Source organism: Haliaeetus leucocephalus, unplaced genomic scaffold (assembly GCF_000737465.1).
Source record: "Haliaeetus leucocephalus isolate CR32 unplaced genomic scaffold, Haliaeetus_leucocephalus-4.0 Scaffold273, whole genome shotgun sequence".
In the NCBI taxonomy this organism is placed as follows: Eukaryota; Metazoa; Chordata; class Aves; order Accipitriformes; family Accipitridae; genus Haliaeetus; species Haliaeetus leucocephalus.
In genome coordinates, this window is record NW_010972709.1 from 231,833 (window position 1) to 249,259 (window position 17,427).

The 17,427-nt window shown below is 52.4% G+C and overlaps 1 protein-coding gene across 1 annotated transcript in view; it reads left to right on the forward strand.

Annotated features, from left to right (window-relative positions):
• Window positions 1–17,427, forward strand: part of CDH22 (cadherin 22, type 2) — a 57,362-nt gene that overhangs the window by 12,083 nt on the left and 27,852 nt on the right. The window contains exons 3-5 of the mRNA XM_010569722.1: window positions 5,228–5,347; window positions 15,441–15,608; window positions 16,648–16,835. Of these exons, the coding sequence (XP_010568024.1) occupies window positions 5,228–5,347; window positions 15,441–15,608; window positions 16,648–16,835 (476 nt within the window). The remainder of the gene's footprint in view (window positions 1–5,227; window positions 5,348–15,440; window positions 15,609–16,647; window positions 16,836–17,427) is intronic.

Here is a 17,427-nt window from a genome sequence, read left to right on the forward strand (position 1 = left end):
GTGACGGATGCTAGGACAGGTCTGCATTAGTATTCCAGAGGCGTTCTGCAGAGCCCTGTCCATCCGAGCCAAGGTGCTCCGGGCTGAGCTGCTGTTTGCCAGGCCAGCCGCGAGGACCGCTCTGCGCGGCAGCGTGCCGCGGCGGGGGCAGCTGCGGGGGGCTGCTCTCTGCGCTCGCGGCCGCAGCAGGAAAGGACCTTGCGGAGAAACAGCTCCTTCATCCCCCAGCTCCGGGGGGCATCGCCAGGTGCCTTTCGGTGCTGGGTGCCGGCGGCCCCTCTCTGCGCTGCTGATCCCGGCTCCACGCTGGGCGCAGCAGAGACGGGATTAATCTCCCTGGCCTGCGGAGCCGAGGGCTGGCTGATGTCCCTGGCGGGTCTCCAGGACGGCTCAGGGTGCAGAATGGGGACAGCCCAGGCAGGGCTTGTGGAGCTGGAGGATGGCTGGTGGCCAAGGTCTGTGTCCCCTCCCGCACCCAGCCTGCGGGCACTGGGTCAGCCGGGTACTCTGCGGCCCCAGCATGGGCTGTGGGGGAGGATTGTTCTGGAAGGGAGGGTCTTGGCCCCCTTTTCCTCTGGGGGGAAATGCAGTTCGTTTGATCTGCTGTGCCAGATTGCGCCTTTGAAGCGGGAGAGTAAGAGATGGACTTGACTTGTTAATTTTTATGTAAAGTTGTTGGTTTCCTCTGGTTCTGTGGGGTTAGCTGGCCGGGGGAGGAACCGAGGTCTTTACCTTGTTTTACATGTCTAATTATCTCTCTGGATATAAGTTCAGGCTTCCTGGTTATGGGAGCTGGGTTATGCAGTATGTGATGGATGTTTACATTTTATTTATTGTATCTTTTATGGCTAAGGCACATGCCAGAAAACTAAACAAAAGCCATACATGCTGTAGTTGCTGTGGGCAGTGCCATGCTTGGAGAGAAGGTACTAATGTCAGAGCAGGGGTGGGAGCTGGTGTTCCTAGGCTTGTCTCCACAGGAAGGAGAGGATCAGGTTTAGCTGGAATTCAAGACCTATGTTCTTCACATTGAAAGAGAGGGGGAGGGAGGGATGGAAAAGTGATGAGTGGGGGTTAAGAGAAGATGCTTGAAAGTTGGACTTCTAGATTCCTGATATCCTATAGGTGACCTTGAGCAGGCTGCATTGCATCTTTGCAGACTAGAAGTCAAGGCACAAAGCAGGGTTCATGTTCCCTAGCTGCCTGTTGTTGCTCTTCTGTTAATGAGATGCTATGGGAGCAGGTGAGGAAAGGCAGAACCTTCATCACCTTCAGGGTTGCTGGCTGCAGCATAAGGGCAGTATGCCATGATCCTGCTGCCTCTGAGCTGAAGGTGCCTTGCTGCAATGCTCCTCATGCTGCTTGGTTTCCTCCTGCACTAGAGTGGAAAGTGCTGGCCCCAAACGTAAGGCTCATGCCTGGGACCTGGCAGCCTGGATCTGCCACCCCGCAGTCCTGTTGCTCCAGTGCTTGGGAGCACCCAGCAGCCAGAGGCAGCCCTGTGGGCCAGGAGCCTTCTGTGCTGCCTCTGGAAAACTGAGAGCAGTAACCCACCTGGCTTGTCCAGGGCATGGCTTAAAATGGAGAAACAAAACCCACCTCTGGGTGGGCATGGATCCTGTCTTCCCATTAGACACTGGCACTGATGCAGTTTTGCAATGTTCAGGTAAATACTGGAACACAAGGAGTATAGCTGTTTGTCTGAGAGAGATGGATGAGCTGGTGAATTATACAATTGAGTGAATGCATCTGGGGAGAAGCAGCATCAGATGCAGAGCCTGATGCAAACTTTTATTGGCTAGCCCCCCTCTTTAATGATCACTGGGCTGGCACCCGTGGGGTGACAGCACTGAGATGGCTGGGATGGAGGGTCGTGGCATAGTCCTTGGGGCACCAGCTCTGTCTGCATGCATGCAGTCCTGACACAGGTTATATTGTATACAGGCGAAGTGCAGGCAAATAACTCTGGGTTCGTGTACATGTGGGTGACTTTTTGATCTCCTAACCCTTTGCCTCTGAGGTGCCTAGGCAAGACCAAGTGGTTCTTGGAGTGTGGGGTGTTTGTGCAAGGTCAACAGGTTCTGCCTGTGGTGATAATGGGTGCAGGAGTGGGTGCTGCTGTGGACACTGGGCATGGACTCTCAGCTGGTTGCTGCCAGGCTGGGCACAGAAGGAGCCCTACCTGTTGCCAGGGGAAGGTGCTGCTTTTTGTGATTCTCGGACTTTGGCACCTCTGGCATCCCTAGCAGGGCTTCTCTGCTGCAGCTGGGAGAGGGATGCTTGGAGACCCCGGTGCCATGTACTTTCCCTTCTCTGATCCCTTCCTTCTCAGCTTTCTGAGCAGAAGCTTCCCAAGGGGACATGCCAGAGTGCCCAAGGGGATGTGCAGGTGCTGGTGTGGGGTGATCTCCTTCGGTCACATGTGGTGAAAGAGTTGTGTGATGGCACACAGGGGCAGGAGGAGGCAGGACAGACCCTTTCAAAGAAACACAGCAATAGTATTTCTTAAACAGTTGTTTGCGAGGCAGGGAGGCAGTGTCGCTGTGGTGTAATCTGGACGTGGCTGGCAGGGATGCACCATAACTTCACTGGAGACAGCAAAGCATAAATAAGTCGACTTGAACTAGCTTGTTGCTGAAGACCGATGAGGGGGATTCTCATGTTATCAGCAGAGCTGCAGCTCTAAGAAGACGGCCAGGGAGAATGAAAAGCAACCATGGTAACTGCTCATTTTCTTCAGTGAACACCCTTTTCAGGAGATCAGAAGCAAACTGGACTGGGGGGAGCATGTGCATCCTAGCTGCTCACAGCAGCATTGCTATTTCTGCTGTCTTGTCTCCTGCCCGAATCCAGGCTGGGTTGGTGCAGAAGCACCCTGGCTGCCTGGCTTGCCTGCAAGCTGTGGGCTTGTGGCCTTCTGACAGGGGAAGAGGAAGGCACCACGGAGTGGAGCTCCTCATCCTCAATCTGGATGGTTCCAGCTCCATTTCTGCCTACCGTGACGTGGGAATAGAGGCTGCTTCTGGCTTTGTGTGTACCCCGCTGTTTAGGCATGTAATGGGTCTAGACTCAGATGCTGACAACTAGTAGTAAGTCTGGCTCTGGGTTATTCCTGACATGGGTCTAGCCAAGACCACCCTGTGAGATGGTCTTTGCAGCATGTGGATGGATGCGCTGCAGAACAGAAGGGTTTCTGGACCAGAGTGTGGTACCTCTCGTCCTCAGCTGGTGGCACAGCAGCCCTAAAGAGGTGTGCGAAGCAGAGCAGAACTGCTGGATGCAGCAGTGTGAGCTGTGAAATGCTCTCTCCTGGCCCTTTCAGTTTGGGCTGGTCTTGTGCCCTGGAGTCACCTCTGAAGCAAAACCTACCTTTTAACTGTGTATTGGGTTTGCATTGCAAGGTTTTGGTGGCAGGGGGGCTACAGGGGTGGCTTCTGTGAGGAGCTGCTAGAAGCTTTCCCTATGTCTGATAAGAGCCAGTGCCAGCTGGCTCCAAGACGGACCTGCCACTGGCCAAGGCCAAGCCAAGCAGTGACGGTGGTAGTGCCTCTGGGATAACATTAAGAAGAAAAAAAAGCTGCCTGTGCAACAAGAAAACTGCAGCCAGAGAGCGGATTGAGAATATGTGAGAGAAACAACTCTGCAGATGCCAAGGTCAGTGAAGAAGGAGAGGAAGGACGTGCTCCAGGTGGCGGAGCAGAGGTTCCCCTGCAGCCTGTGGTGAAGACCATGGTGAGGCAGGCTGTCCCCCTGCAGCCCATGGAGGTCCATGGTGGAGCAGACATCCAACTGCAGCCCTGAGGAGATAGATGCCCAAAGGAGGCTGTGACCCCATGGGAAGCCTGCACTGGAGCAGGCTCCTGGCAGGACCTGTGGACCTATGGAGAGAGAGGCCCACACTGGAGCAGGTTTGCTGGCAGGACTTCTGCCCCCATGGGAGACCCACGCTGGAGCAGTCTGTGCCTGAAGGACTGCAGCCTGTGGAAGGGACCCACACTGGAGCAGTTAGTGAAGAACTGCAGCCTGTGAGAAGGACCCAAAGGGGGAGAGGAGTGATAGAGCAGCTTTGGTGGGCACCTGGCATCCAGCCAGGGTCAACCCACCACAGACTTGCAGTCATTGCTGAGGGATCTTGTCCATTATAAAGGCTTCTCTGTCACCCTTGTCAGCTCTTGGCCCTGGCAGTATCTTGCAGCAGGGAGTTTCCCAGTTGGTTTGATCTTTCCTATGAACAGCTCAGGGCTCTTCTCCCCATCCTGCACTTCATCCCACCAGAGAGGTGACTCGTGCCAGTGCTTGACCTCTGGGCCAGGGATGTTCTGAGTCTGGTGCTAGAGGTGGAACTGGGTAGCCTGTCCTCACAGGTCTTTGGTCACACCATCTCCTTTCTCAGAGGTGTCTGTAGGTAGGATTAGGCTTCCCGTCCTTCCTCTCTTCTGTTGTCCCTGTAGATCTAAGTCCCTTTGCTCCTGGCCCCATTCTCGTCTCCTGGGTCCTGCTTTTGTCAAATTGAACATGATGTCAAATTAAAACCATCACAGGGACAGTTGGAGTGAAGCACCCAGTTTAATGAGGCAGCGTTGAAAATCAATAACTTAATTGCAGATGTTTGATGGACTTTTATCCAATTTATAGTCCTTCTGCCCTGCTACGTGTAGAGCATGAGGACACAGTGCTGTGTCTGGCTCTGGGCACGCGAAAGCCTTTCCTCTCCCATGGTTGTTGTCCCTTTGCCGGTCTGTCTGCTGCAGAGATGTGGTGCTGCGGTGTGGTTCAGGCCCTGGCTGGGAGGTCCCTCTACGGGTTGGAGGTGACTGTGTCGCTCAGTGCTGACAGGAAAGGGGCAGCTGTGGTGGTAACATCTTGTCCCCAGCTCCTTTCCAGATGGTCCAGCAGAAGTCTGCTGGGAGAAAAGCTCCCAGCTGTTCAGATTAGTGATGTCCTGGAGAGCAGGTCCTGCCTAGACAGCAGCCCTGAGGCAGCCCAAGGTCCGGTCCCTTCTGCCACTCTGCAGGACAAAAGGGGCATTTGCAGCAGTGTCTGGAGTCTTGGCTTTTGGGGGAGGCAATGCTGCATTTGCACCCAACTGTTCTCGTTTCCATCAGCATGTGTGAGTGATCAATGTTGGCCCCTGCTCTCCTGTTCTGTCAGCCCCTGGCCCTGAGGTTTGGGTTGCTCTTCTCACCTCCTCCCTGACTTTTTGTTTTCCTCCTTGTCCCTGCTGCAGGCACCTCTGTGATGCAGGTGATGGCATCTGATGCTGATGACCCCACGTACGGGAGCAGTGCCCGGGTAGTCTACAGTGTGCTGGAGGGCGAGCAGCACTTTACTGTGGACAGTAAAACAGGTGAGCAGCACCCAGCTGGGCTGGGGCGTTCTGTGCGGGGTGTCAGGAGACCAGACCGTGGCCACGCATCCTGCCTCTGTTCGGCGCACGGCTGTGTGCCAGCAGGCCTGTACCTCCATGCTGGCCGTTGATGCTGGGGTACCCGTGCCATGGGCATTCCTGCGTGTTGGAGAGGAAGCTCGACAGCTGCTGCCCGGCTCCGCGCAGTGCCTGCAGCAGGCAGCACCATGGAGCAAGACCGGCAGCTGCCAGCCCGAGTGTCCTGCCTGTGCCTGCAGTGGCCAGAGCTCCTCTGTGTGCTCTATGCCCAGAGCAGGAGTGCACCTGCAGGCGCATAAAACATCAGTGTGAAAGGTTTAAGTACTACCAGAGGGGCCTTACCAAAGGCTGCATTGTTATCACCAGGGCTTTGATTAAAGGTAACACTTTAAATTAAGGATCGGTTTATAAATGTTCTATTAATATTTAATGAAAGAACAGTAGAAGCTGCTCCATTCCTTAATAACTTATAATAGAGCCTGTTGTAAAATGCCTCTGTAATAAATCCCTAGCAGATGATGCTCTGACATACTGGTTAGAGTAGACCATAACCAGGAGATGTCGGGGTATATATTCTCCTTGCCTCCCAGGAGTGTGACTCTCATTACCCTTAATGGGAGCCTTGCAAGCTTTCTAAGGAGGCAAGACACTCAAATGCTAATAAGAGGTATTTAAGGCACAAAGCATGCAGTAAAGTACCCACAGTTTAATGAAAAATTGTCAAAGGACAAGCAGGATGGGTAGCTGCAGCTCTTGTTGGAAAGCTGGACAGCAAAGTGTTCCCCCTCCCTCCACTGCTGAACCACAGTGACCCAGGCTGAGATCAACCCCTGGACTTGAAGTTCCAAGTCTCTGTCAGGCTAACATGTGTCTGTGCTAATTGATATTTTCTAAGGCTGTTTTTATGTAAGAGTGAAATTTGTTTGGAGGCTCTGGTCCAAGGAGAGTGTAAGGAAGGTATGTGTGCCTGAGCCTCTGCATCTGCGTGAAACCATGCACCTCCTGAAAACTGGTCTGGTGCACATGGGCAAGCCAGTCACAGCCCTGTCTGTGCCACCACCCCTGGTGAAAAATTTGGTAGCTCCTAAGCACACCTGACAGCAGAGCTGGGGTACACAGTGGAAAATGCCATTGTCTGGACAGAGGCTGGTATGGTGGGGAGAGTGCACAAGAAGCAGCTTGGGGCTGTACCCACTCCTGGCCCAGAAGCTGTTGCACCTGGGCTTTCTTCTCTCCCAGATTTGCTTTGTTTTACTGCGAGGGGACCAAGGTGGGGGAGATGGATGAACACTGGGTTAAATGCTGAAAATTCAGGTGCATGTGAGATCCTGTTGATCTGAGACAGTTTTGTGTGAGTGGAAGCCTGACTACTAGAATGAAGAGGGACCACTGGGAGCAAAATGCACAAGCCAGGACGTGCAGAGGCTCAGCTTCCTGCAACAACATTAATGCTCTGTATTAAGGCATAAACTAAAATGTGCCCTGTGGGACTGTGGTGAGAATTAATGTCACTCTGGGAATGCAAGCTTCTTGATTCCTTGACTTTTTGTGTCTTAATTCTCAAGCTAGCTGTTTCATATGCTGGGGGGGTTGATTTACTGTTCTACTTGCTTGTGATTCATAAAACCAGAACTGCTGGCAGTCTGCAGAAGAGCCCTTGGCCCCTCTTGAGCATGTCTGTTTCCAGAATATCCGACCACTAAAGCAGGTATTAGGGCTGACTCTTTGGTGATGTCTGAGCTGTGAATAGCCTTTCGTAGCTGCCTTGCCTGGGCTCTGGGAATGTGGTGTGTAGCTCTGCCCGTTGGCCACTTAAGATGCGGCTGCAGTCTGTCCTGCACCGCGTGTGGCTTCGTGCCTGGCACGAGCTGCGTGCCCCGCTGTCAGCGCTAGCCCGCATGGACGCACTGCTGGGGGCAGCAGGTACAGGGCTGGCGGTGCCAAGGGGGATGTTGTTTCATCGTGTCTCTTTGGAACTGGCCAGGAGCCAGCACATCAACCCAAGCAAATCCCATCCCGCTCCCGCTCTGTGCTTGAATAGGTTTTTAGTGCTCCACATGGGAGTCCTGGTTTGACTGCCCTGGGTGGCCCAGCTTCTGCCCTGAGCATAAGATTTAATTATCCATAGCAGCAGCATAACTCTCAGAGCCACCATGGTTATTAATGACCATAAAAAGAACCATAAAAACCTGGCATGTTACACTTCTTATAATATATGGTAATGAAGAACAATTTGTTTTCCCTTTTTGGTTTTGACCTCCTTCTCCGCCTTTTCTTGCAGGTCCGTACATGCATGTGCTGCCTTGCACACCACCTAAGCCTGTGACTCCTTCCAGAGCGGGTTCTCTCTTCCTTGCCTTTACAACCAGCTCTTTCCACACTGTGCTTCATAGCATAGGTGTTGCATGTGGTTTTCACACTTGAGTACAGGATATGGACCATGTGTAGGTTGCTTAGTTTGTCTCCTGTTCTTGGGTGTTACTAACTGTGGTATTTGGCTGGGATTTCAGATTCAATGGACCTTTCAAAGGCGGACCCAAACTGTCTGGATGCCATGCTATGCCAAGTCCTACCACTCAATAAGCCCTGAATTCCCATAGTGTCTCAGACACCTTTTTGGAGGGAGACAAGCAACTAAATGGCCCCACCGGAACAGTGGGAGCTGCAGTATGGTATTTGCTGGTGTCCACAAAGCTGTGGAGAATGATTCCAGTTTCTGCAGTGTTGAATGATGGTGAAGAAAAAGCACAGCTAATGCATATGAGCTTTTCTTTATTTCATATACACCAGCCACTATGTCTTGTGCTTTGAGAAATAGGTTTCAGACACTGAAACTGTGAGTGGGTTTGTGTTGTGTACCCCAGATCAGGTCCCAGAACTTAACCCTGCATGTGTTGAAGGTCTAGGCTGGTGCTTTTGGTGTAGGAGTGGGGAGCTTTGTATGCACAAACTTTGGAGGCATGATTTTTTCTGTTAGCTGTGAGAATATCCCCTAGGCTTCTTGCAAGAGCCTGCAGGCATTAGCCATATTAAGGCTTTGTGCTGCCTTCCTCATTCATTTGCCATTTGCAGATAGGGTGCAGCTGATCTTTGTCTGCTCTTTGTAACAGGTGAGCTGCATTGCACTGTTTTGTGGCTGCCCTGTTGCTGCTGGAGGAGGCTGTGCTTTTACAGTAGTCAGCAGGTATGTGTGCTTCACTGCTTCTGTTGTGGAGCAGCCACTTCTGCCTTCAGCTCTGGGTGAGAGCGCTTCAGTCTGACTGCAGAGAGCCCCTCTCTCACCCTGCAGCAGGCTGCTGACTGGCTGTGGGGCAGGCTTGCCACTGCAGGGGCTGTGAGCCTCGGCTTTGCCCAGCACGATGTGGGTCAGGAGGTTTAGTGCTAGTTCCTGTTCTAGCTCCAGGAAGCCTGTCCTCACCAAGATCTTTCTAACTTACGCTTTTCAGATGCTGAGATAGGTACAGAGAGTCCGCGACTCCCAGTGCATTTACATGAGAGGAGAAATCAGCGTGCATTTAAATTTGCAGGCTAAATTTTCATGTTGCTTTATATCACCCTGCACTATCTGTACCTCTGCAGGTTATTCACCTTTATAGGGGCAAATATCTTCTTTGGCAGGCAGCTGTGCCTGCCTGCTCACATCCGTTCCCGTGTTCTTTGCAATGCCCTTTCTCATCTCTGGCCAGCATGGCTGGAGACTTGCTGCTACCTGCAATCCCTGCTCACAGCCTTAGGAGGAAACCTGAAAATACTCAACACTCGGAAGGGGGGCGCAACCTGGTGCCCTGGGCTCCAGCAGTCTTGTTCGTCCCTTTGCAGGGATATTGACTGCTACAGAACAATCATAGCAGGTAATATCATAGGCCTTGTGATATTTGGTGCTTTCCTTAAAAGCCCAGCTTGTCAGTTTGGGAGCATGGGAATCTTGCTTTTTACTGTAAAAGAAGAGGTTGTTCTTAAAATCTGTCATTATGCTGTATGCAGGGAAAAGACAGAAGGACTCAGAAGGTTAATTGAAATGCAGTCTGGCATTTATGATTACTTAAAACAGCTCCTGAGTTCTAGAGCCTGTCTCCTGATTTGGAGACTTAGCCAGTGAGGGCTTAGAGGTACTTGTGCCAGGGAGAGCAGGACAAGAAATACTGGCCTGCTGGGATGAAGTTGATGGTTATTTGAGTGTAGTCATTAGTTGTTTCATCCTTACCTGTCAGCCTTGCCCTGTTTGGAGACTGACCACAGCCCTAGTCCTGGGGTAGTAACGGTGCACTGGGAGAGGAGTTGTTGCTGGGAACATGCTGCATGCTGAATTGGGTTGATGAACTGTTGCATTTGTGTGATGCAGTGGTGGGAGGCAGAACGTGTGGTTTTTCTGCTGCTCTTGCCGGTTTGTTAAAAATGCTCCTCGGTGCCTGGAAACACAGATACTGGTATGTGCGTGTGTGTGCGCTCGTGGGTTTATGCAGGTCTGTGCCCCATCCCAGAAGCTTATTCACCAGAGCTGTGCACAGGGACAAGGGACTCTGAGCATGGGTGATAAGAGTCTGCAGAGAAGCCATGCTTATTTAAGGTGATTGGTCTTATTAGCAAGACTGAATGTTAACAGTCCTTTCCAGAGACTGGTGCAGGAACTTCAATTGGTTTGGGACCAAATTGTATGTTTGGTCATCTTGAGGAAATTAAGGTGTATCTACTAATGCGCAGTGGGAATTAATATTAAACAATGAGGGATTTGGCTGCTAAAAGGGACAAAGGAAGGGTAAGTGTGCTGGCCCATCTGTCGGAGCTCGCTGCGGGTGCCTCCCTCCAGGGCACTGCTGCCTCTGTGCTGGCATGAGCAAGGCTGATTCCAGCCAGGAACAAGGCTCTGCTAGGTGCTTCTTTCTGAGCAGTGGCAGTAGCTCTGTCTCTGCAGGTGCTATCCTAGGAGCTGTGGGGCACCCTGGTTTGAAAAGGACTTGGCCACCCGCTATGAAAGGTACTGTGTTAGAAATCTGCAGGCTGCAGCATCCCTCAGCCACAACAGTTGTGTGATTCTGTGCCCTTCCAATTAACTTCGCTTGGTTATGCTGATGCAACCATAATGTTTCCATTTCTGCATCTCAGCTCTGTACCTTATTTGCTGAAGAGCCGTGAACCTCCTGAACCTTGTGTCTAGTATCTTGCTCAGACTGCCTGTAGCTTCTGCCTCCCCAATTGTCCTCACCTGAATGACAGGAAGGGGGGCTGTGCATGTAGGGTGGATGAAGTGCTGGTTCTTGGGGCTAAGATCCCATCTGCAGTGGGCTGACCTCCTCCAGGATGTATGCCTCAAGCAGCACTTGTGTCTTGGCAGATACGTTGGTATTTCTATGTCTCTGCAGGCAAGTGTGGGCATAGGTGAGGAATCTGCAGTCTGTTTGTAGGTGCCTTGCCACCCCTGGGCTGAGGCAGAGATCTGTTTGCTTTAACTGACCAAGGTGCTGGGAGGAGTGAATCTGTTTTATCCAGCTAAATAGGAGGGGATAGAAAAGACAGATTCAGACTCTTCTCAGGCATGCACAGTAAAAAGACACAAATGGCAGGAAGAGAAAACTTGTCGCCATGAAGGTGGCATTTCCATCTTTGGAGATACTCAAAACCTGACTGGACGTGGCCCTGAGTAATCTCATCTGCCTTTGAAAACCACCTGCTTTGAGCGGTAGTTGGACCAGGGACCTCCTGAGGATATGTCCATGTACATCACTCCACAACTCTCTGGCTTTGTGGCAGGGAGCATGTTGCTCCTGACTGCCCTCAGCTGGAAGGTGCCTTCTCCAGAGGGTCTTTGAGGATGTGGACATCTGAGCTAGAAGTATCTGAGAGCAGAGCAAAGCCCGTAATGATGGGATTCCTGGAAGGAAGTTACCTGCTGAGTGCTTTGTCCTGCTTTGTTTTTATCACCCAAAGAGTGTCTGCTGTTTGAGCAGATTTGATGGTATTTATGTGATGCTGTAAGTGTCCCCTTGCCTGGCAATTATACTGATTAGTCTGGATCATGGTGGAAAGCCACATGTGCCTTGTACCAGAGGGTATGCCACCATGCGTCTGTATTATTCAGCTATAACAGATGCTGACAAGAACTAGGGAGATGAGTCTGAGCTGGAGGTTGTTCTTGCTTTGTTAGCAGTGTCTGGGAAGGACAAAGTTTGGCAGTTTTTCCATCTGGAAAGAAGGTGAACCTTGGGAGATGATAGTGAGGCCTTTTCCATGTTCTACATACAGCAGCGGAGGTCCCTGCCTCTTCTGTCTCTGCGTCCTGAGAACAGGTCTGCCACCATCACTTGCTGCTGCTTTTGCAGAGCACCTGGGGGTCAGATTTTTGGAGCAGAGGCTATCCTGGCTCTATGAGAAGGGGCCATGCAAGTTTGCTGCTGGTGGGTGTTTATGGTGGCACTTATACTGCTATATTCAAGGAACCGGTATGGAGTGTGTCAGGAGACCCTGATTTGTCAAGGCCACTGGTAAATTGTAGGTGGTACCTCAGCCTGAAAGACCAAACCAGCCCGACGTTTGTGGTGGTAGCCTGGCATGGTCCATGCAACTTTAGGGGGAACAGCTTTCTCAGTGACAATCCTGCTGGGGCTCTTAAGAGGCCTGGGGCATGGGGCAGTTCATCTGCATCAGACCCCCACTTTTCCAGGATGGACTTGGACAGACAGCATCTCGGCAGGAGGTGGTTCCTGTTCACAGTCTGCACCCCCACCGAAGACAAGGATTTTGTCTGCCTTGTGGCACTAGAAGAACTAGAGCCGGCTGGGGCTGTTTGTCTGCCCTGCTCTGCACGTGCCAAACGGCCTGGACTTGATCCCCGCTGGGACGGGTGACCTTGGAGGTGTTCTGGGAAGAGCCTGAGCACTTTCCTCCCATCTTGCATGGCGTATTATGAGCTATATCATTACGAGCAGCTCAGTTAAGTCATTACAGCCTTGGTGAATGCATGAGCTTTTTCCCTCTCATCCCAATTCATCACTATTGTGCTGACATGAATCATTTTCATTATAAAATGCTTCAGACCCTGTTAATTAACAGGATTGCTTAAATTCCAATGAGATAGTGCTTGCCCAGAAATAACAGTTTTGTATTCATAGTGGAGTGGCAGGAGAAGCCTATAAGCACAACCAGCTGAGGCCAGTCCCGTGCAGCCCTGGGCGCTTGTGCAAGGCCAGTCCCTCCTGCTCTCTGGTGGGAGGCTGCGGTTCTCAGTGGGACATTCATCGCTCCCTCGTGGATGCTCCCTCAGCCCCTTCAGGTGAGGTGGGGTGGGACTCCTGGTCAAACGCCTTCCTCTGAACAGACCCAGGACGAACGAGGGAGCTGGTTCGGACCCCGGGCCCCATCACAGGGTGAACACCCGCTGTCTTCCTGCAGAGGGGTTGGGATGCTCCCTGGCAGAAATTCTGCAGTGCTCTGTGCTGCGTCAAACCTGCGTGCTGGCCAGGAGTGTGGACCTTGGTGATCAAGCGATAGAAGGGCTGAGAGTTACCCGAGTGTGTAAGCAGGCAGATACTGGAAGTGCTTGAGAGATAGTGGGTGAGACAGAGCCTCCTCTCAATTCGTGGGACTGAAGGCAGTGGGAGTCCAGGTAATTACAGAACTGAAATGACAGAGGGACAAGGGAAGCTGGGTAAAATTGTGCCTGTCCGTGAGAGCTGGGGGACTACAAGGATCTGAAATGGTGGTTATATCTTTATTATAAATCCTAACAATGATAATTGTTGGAATAATTGCTAGTTTCAGAAAGCACGGAGAAATAAATGTCTCCCCAACAGTGTTGCCAGCTCCTGCTGCACCTGTAACGTCATGCAAGGCTGGGGGGTGGGTGGGGTGCGGTGCGAATTTCCTTCTCCCACCTCAGTGGCATTTCTGACTGCTTTTGGGCCACAGCACCAGTGGCTCCTTGGTGTGAGCCGTCCACCCACAGCCTTTTTCAGGAGGTGCCCAAGGTCATGCCAGACGCATGAACGGGGAAACTGTGGCAGCCTGCTGTGGAGGGCTGATGCTTGGAAGCCTTGGGGTATTCCCCTGAAGCCACATCTTGTCTCCTTGCAGCTGCTGGCACCCAGCTCTCCCCTCCGCTGTGCTCAGGTTGTGTTGAAGCTTCCCAGAAGTGTCTGCCTTGAGCCAGGTGGCTTGGATGGCTGTGATGCCCTGCCATTGCTTGCTTTGTTGTGTGTCAGCAAATGTCTTGCAAGTTGCTGAGAGCAACTGGACGATTCTCTGCTGTTCACTTGACAAGAGAGGAGCTCCTTGTTCCCTCCAGGTTGGACCCCCTCACTGGAGAGACACACCGCACAGCCAGGCAACCCCCCTCCAGCGTCCTCCCTGGACGGAGGAGGATTCAGGCAGGATTACTGGTGAAAGCAAAGATGGATTTTGCAGTTCACAGTAGGAGGAGGTAAAGCTAATGGTTAAACAGAAAAGCCTGGAAGAGAGAGCAATTACAGAAACATAAACCAACGTCTAAATGTGTGGGAATGTTAAGAAACTGAGCTGGAGGGGATTTTAAGCTGATTCCTAGCTGTTCTGTGGTGTTGCTGGTATAGTGGGACTGTGCTGCTAATGACCTTGTATCCATGTATGTACTCATGGGTGCCCCTGGTGCCACCTCAGGGCAGCATCATTTCTTTCTTTCATTCTCAAAATATTTCTTCTCTGCTTTGTTTCCATGTAAATGAAACACTCCTGGGTGACATAGGAAGTCGGGGACTTCTGCCATTCACAGTGTTTTCTGGGGTTTACTACTCTTTGTTTCTTGTTTTACATTCCTTTAGATTTTAGTCCTTGTCACTTCCCCCAAACCCAGATGACTACTGAAGACCTATAAATACTTTTTAAGAGACTTCATTTCATAAAAAGTACTAACATACCATAGATTTTGTTAAGCTTTATGGTCTCTAGTGCATTCTCAGCCCCTGACACAGGACATGTGTATCATCTCTGGTCCCCTTAACTTAGAGGGACAGTTGAAAATGAGGGGGTTTGTGCAGACAGACTTTTGGAAATACACTGACACCCCTCATTCTCCAGATCAAATAGGGGGGGCCTCCAGGCATGCTTGGGCCAGGAGGCACCTGTGAAATGGAGCTTGGGCTCAGAGCACCCGCACCCGATGTTCTATTAGGAACACTGCGGCAAGCCTGGCTCCTGCTTGAGCAGATAAGGATAAGTGGGCTGTTGCAGATTTGTGCCAAAGGGGTTTCGTGACTCAGCCTGGGCTTTTACACAGCCTTTCTGTGCAACCCTTGAGGCTGGCCCCAGTGCAGCCCCTGCATCTGGGTGAGTCCTCTCGCTCCTGTGCCTCTGGCTCCCACCAACCCTTCACCCCGCTCCTGGTCTCCCTGGAGAGAACAAACCTCCTCTGAGCTGGAGTTTAACCCTGTCAGAGCTACTGGCAGCCTGCAGTAGAAGTAGCAGTCAGGAACCTTCCATGCAACTTGCCCATGAATCGGCTGCAGAGACTTGCTGGGATCAGGCTGGGCCTGTGGCCATTCCTGGGCTCTGAGGGGATTTTCAGGATGTTTCTGCCTGGCTGACAACCCCCTGGGCTGCTGCTTCTCTCCAGAGCTCTTTTCTCCACTCAGTCGGCTTTTGCTTATGTGATCTCTGTAAGGCTGCAAAAGGCTTTGCTCCCCTTTGCACCGGGGCCCAGAAGATGTTGTTTGTTGTTGCCAGAAACGTGCTCCTATGGCAAAGGTGGCCAACAGCACCTAGGGCTGCCTTAGGAAGAGCATCGCCAGCAGCCGAGGGAGGTGACCCGTCCCTTCGACTCGGCACTGGTGAGATGATGTGAGTGCTGTGCCTTGTTCTGGGCTGCCAAACATGAGAGACATGGGCATATCCGAGTGAGTCCAGGGAAGGGCCGTGAAGGTTGGTGAAGTATTGGAGCATCTGTCATATGCGGAGAGGCTTGGGAGGTCTAGCTGATCCTGTTTAGAGCTGGGGCTTGGACGAGGTAATCTCCAGCAGCCCCTTCCAGCCTCACCCTGTCTGTGACTCTGTGACCTGCCTGTGCTCACACTGTCCTGCTGGTTTCCAGGTGTGATCCGGACAGCCGTGGCTGACCTGGACCGTGAGACACAGGACCGGTACGAGGTGGTGATCCGTGCAACAGACATGGCAGGACAGCTGGGTGGCCTGTCTGGATCCACGACAGTCACCATTGTAGTCACTGATGTCAATGACAACCCACCGCGCTTCCCTCAGAGTAAGTCCTGACAGCAGTGGGGGGTGAGCACTGGTCCTGGCCCCTTGTGGGTGCTGGGACAGATGGTCAGCTCCCAGCACAGCCTGGCACACGTCTGCAGGGTGAGCCAGCCCGGCTGCTCATGCTGCTTGCAGGGCGGCAGCACGGAGGTACCATAGCATGCTCAGCTCCTTGCCTGGGTCTGAATGTGTCCCTGCCTGGCAGGACGGAGGGGCAGCTGCCTTGGCTGAGCCTGTCCGGGGCCCCGGACGAGACCCCTGCTCCTGGTGCTGGTCCTGGGAGTGAGCAGGGGTATGTGGTGGAGAGAGCAGAGCTGGCCCTTTCCTGACCCTCTCTGAGCAGTGCTGGGGGAGAAGGCAGCCTGGTCTGCTGTGCTGCTGTCTCCTGGGAGCTCGGGCAGGGACTCAGCTGTCCGCTGCTGGCCTGGCCCCTCCTGGCTGCTGTGTCAGAGCTTGGCACGCTCTGCCCCAACGTGAGGCACAGTGACACTGCCCACCTTGCAGACAGCAGTCTTGTCACAGGACAGCTCTGTTTTCCAGGTCACTGCTAGTGGCCTGTGGCTCGTTGCTTGTCTAATCTAAAACCCTCCACAAATGAGGAGGGTGGGCGATCGTGCTGTGAAGAGTGGGCTGTGCAGTCTCTGCAGTGCACACCAGCTGCAAAGACCAGAAAAGGTGCTGCAGCTGGAGGAGGCTCAGCTCTTTAGCTGCATCTCCTAGAAGTCAGAAATGGTAAAGTTTGCAAAGAATCAGGGAACACTGATTGCAGTGTTACCGAAATCAATCAGGGCAGTGTCCATACAGAGGAATCAGACCGGCACCTTGAAACATCAGTGCTCCCCAATTATCTTCTCTCAGCCCTTGTTTTTGGCTGGGGTGTGTGTTTCTCCTGGTAGGGCGTTCTGGACTATAGACACTGGTAGAGTTTGGGCAGCCCTCGTAGTCCAAGGGTGCCCCCAGGGAGGTATGCAAAGGGCTGTATCAGGCTGGAGGGGGTTCAAAAGCAGAAGCAGTGACCCTGGTACCTTTTTCTCCTCCAGAGATGTATCAGTTCAGCATCGTTGAAACTGCCCCTGTGGGCACTGCCATCGGGAGGGTAAAGGCAGAGGACTCTGACGTCGGGGAGAACACAGACATGACATATCAGGTGAAGGATGAGGAAGGGGTGGAGACGTTCAAAGTCACGACGGACAGCAATACCCAAGAGGCTGTCATCACAGTACAGAAGGTGAGAGGAGGAAAACTGGTGGGGTAGGGCGGGTACAGATCTCCTGGGTCCTTTCCTTTGGGGATTCCCTCTGCTGCATTTGAGTTAAAATAAATGCTCCTCTGAGCACTGCTCTAGCAGTAGCAGTTGCATTTTTGTGCCTGCAGGTGCAGGGAGAGACCTGCCTCTGTTCTGCCTGGATGGCAAAACGCAGACCTGTGTCTGGGAGGAAAGGCTGAACAGGAGCAGCAGCACAGTGTCTGCTGGAGCCTGCACAGGGTGGCTCCCTGGGTGGCAGGGAAGAAGCCAGCTGTGCCTAGGGCTATGGAGATGAGTGCTTACAGCTGTTATTAATAGCACCTGTTAGGGGAGAAATATGCCCACCTAATTCCTATACCTGACCAACAGCACTTTGACTGTATCTGCTTTTGGTGGCAAAAACAATCAAGCAAACACTTGGTGCAGGCAAGAAACAATGATTGTTCACCAAGGCCACTGCATTCAGCTTGTGTCCCTTGTAGAAATAATAGCAGGGTGATTAATGATCAAAACCCACTCACTTGCAGCACACCGTGTGCTGTCTTCCCAGTGAATCCTGGCTGCCTGCACCCTG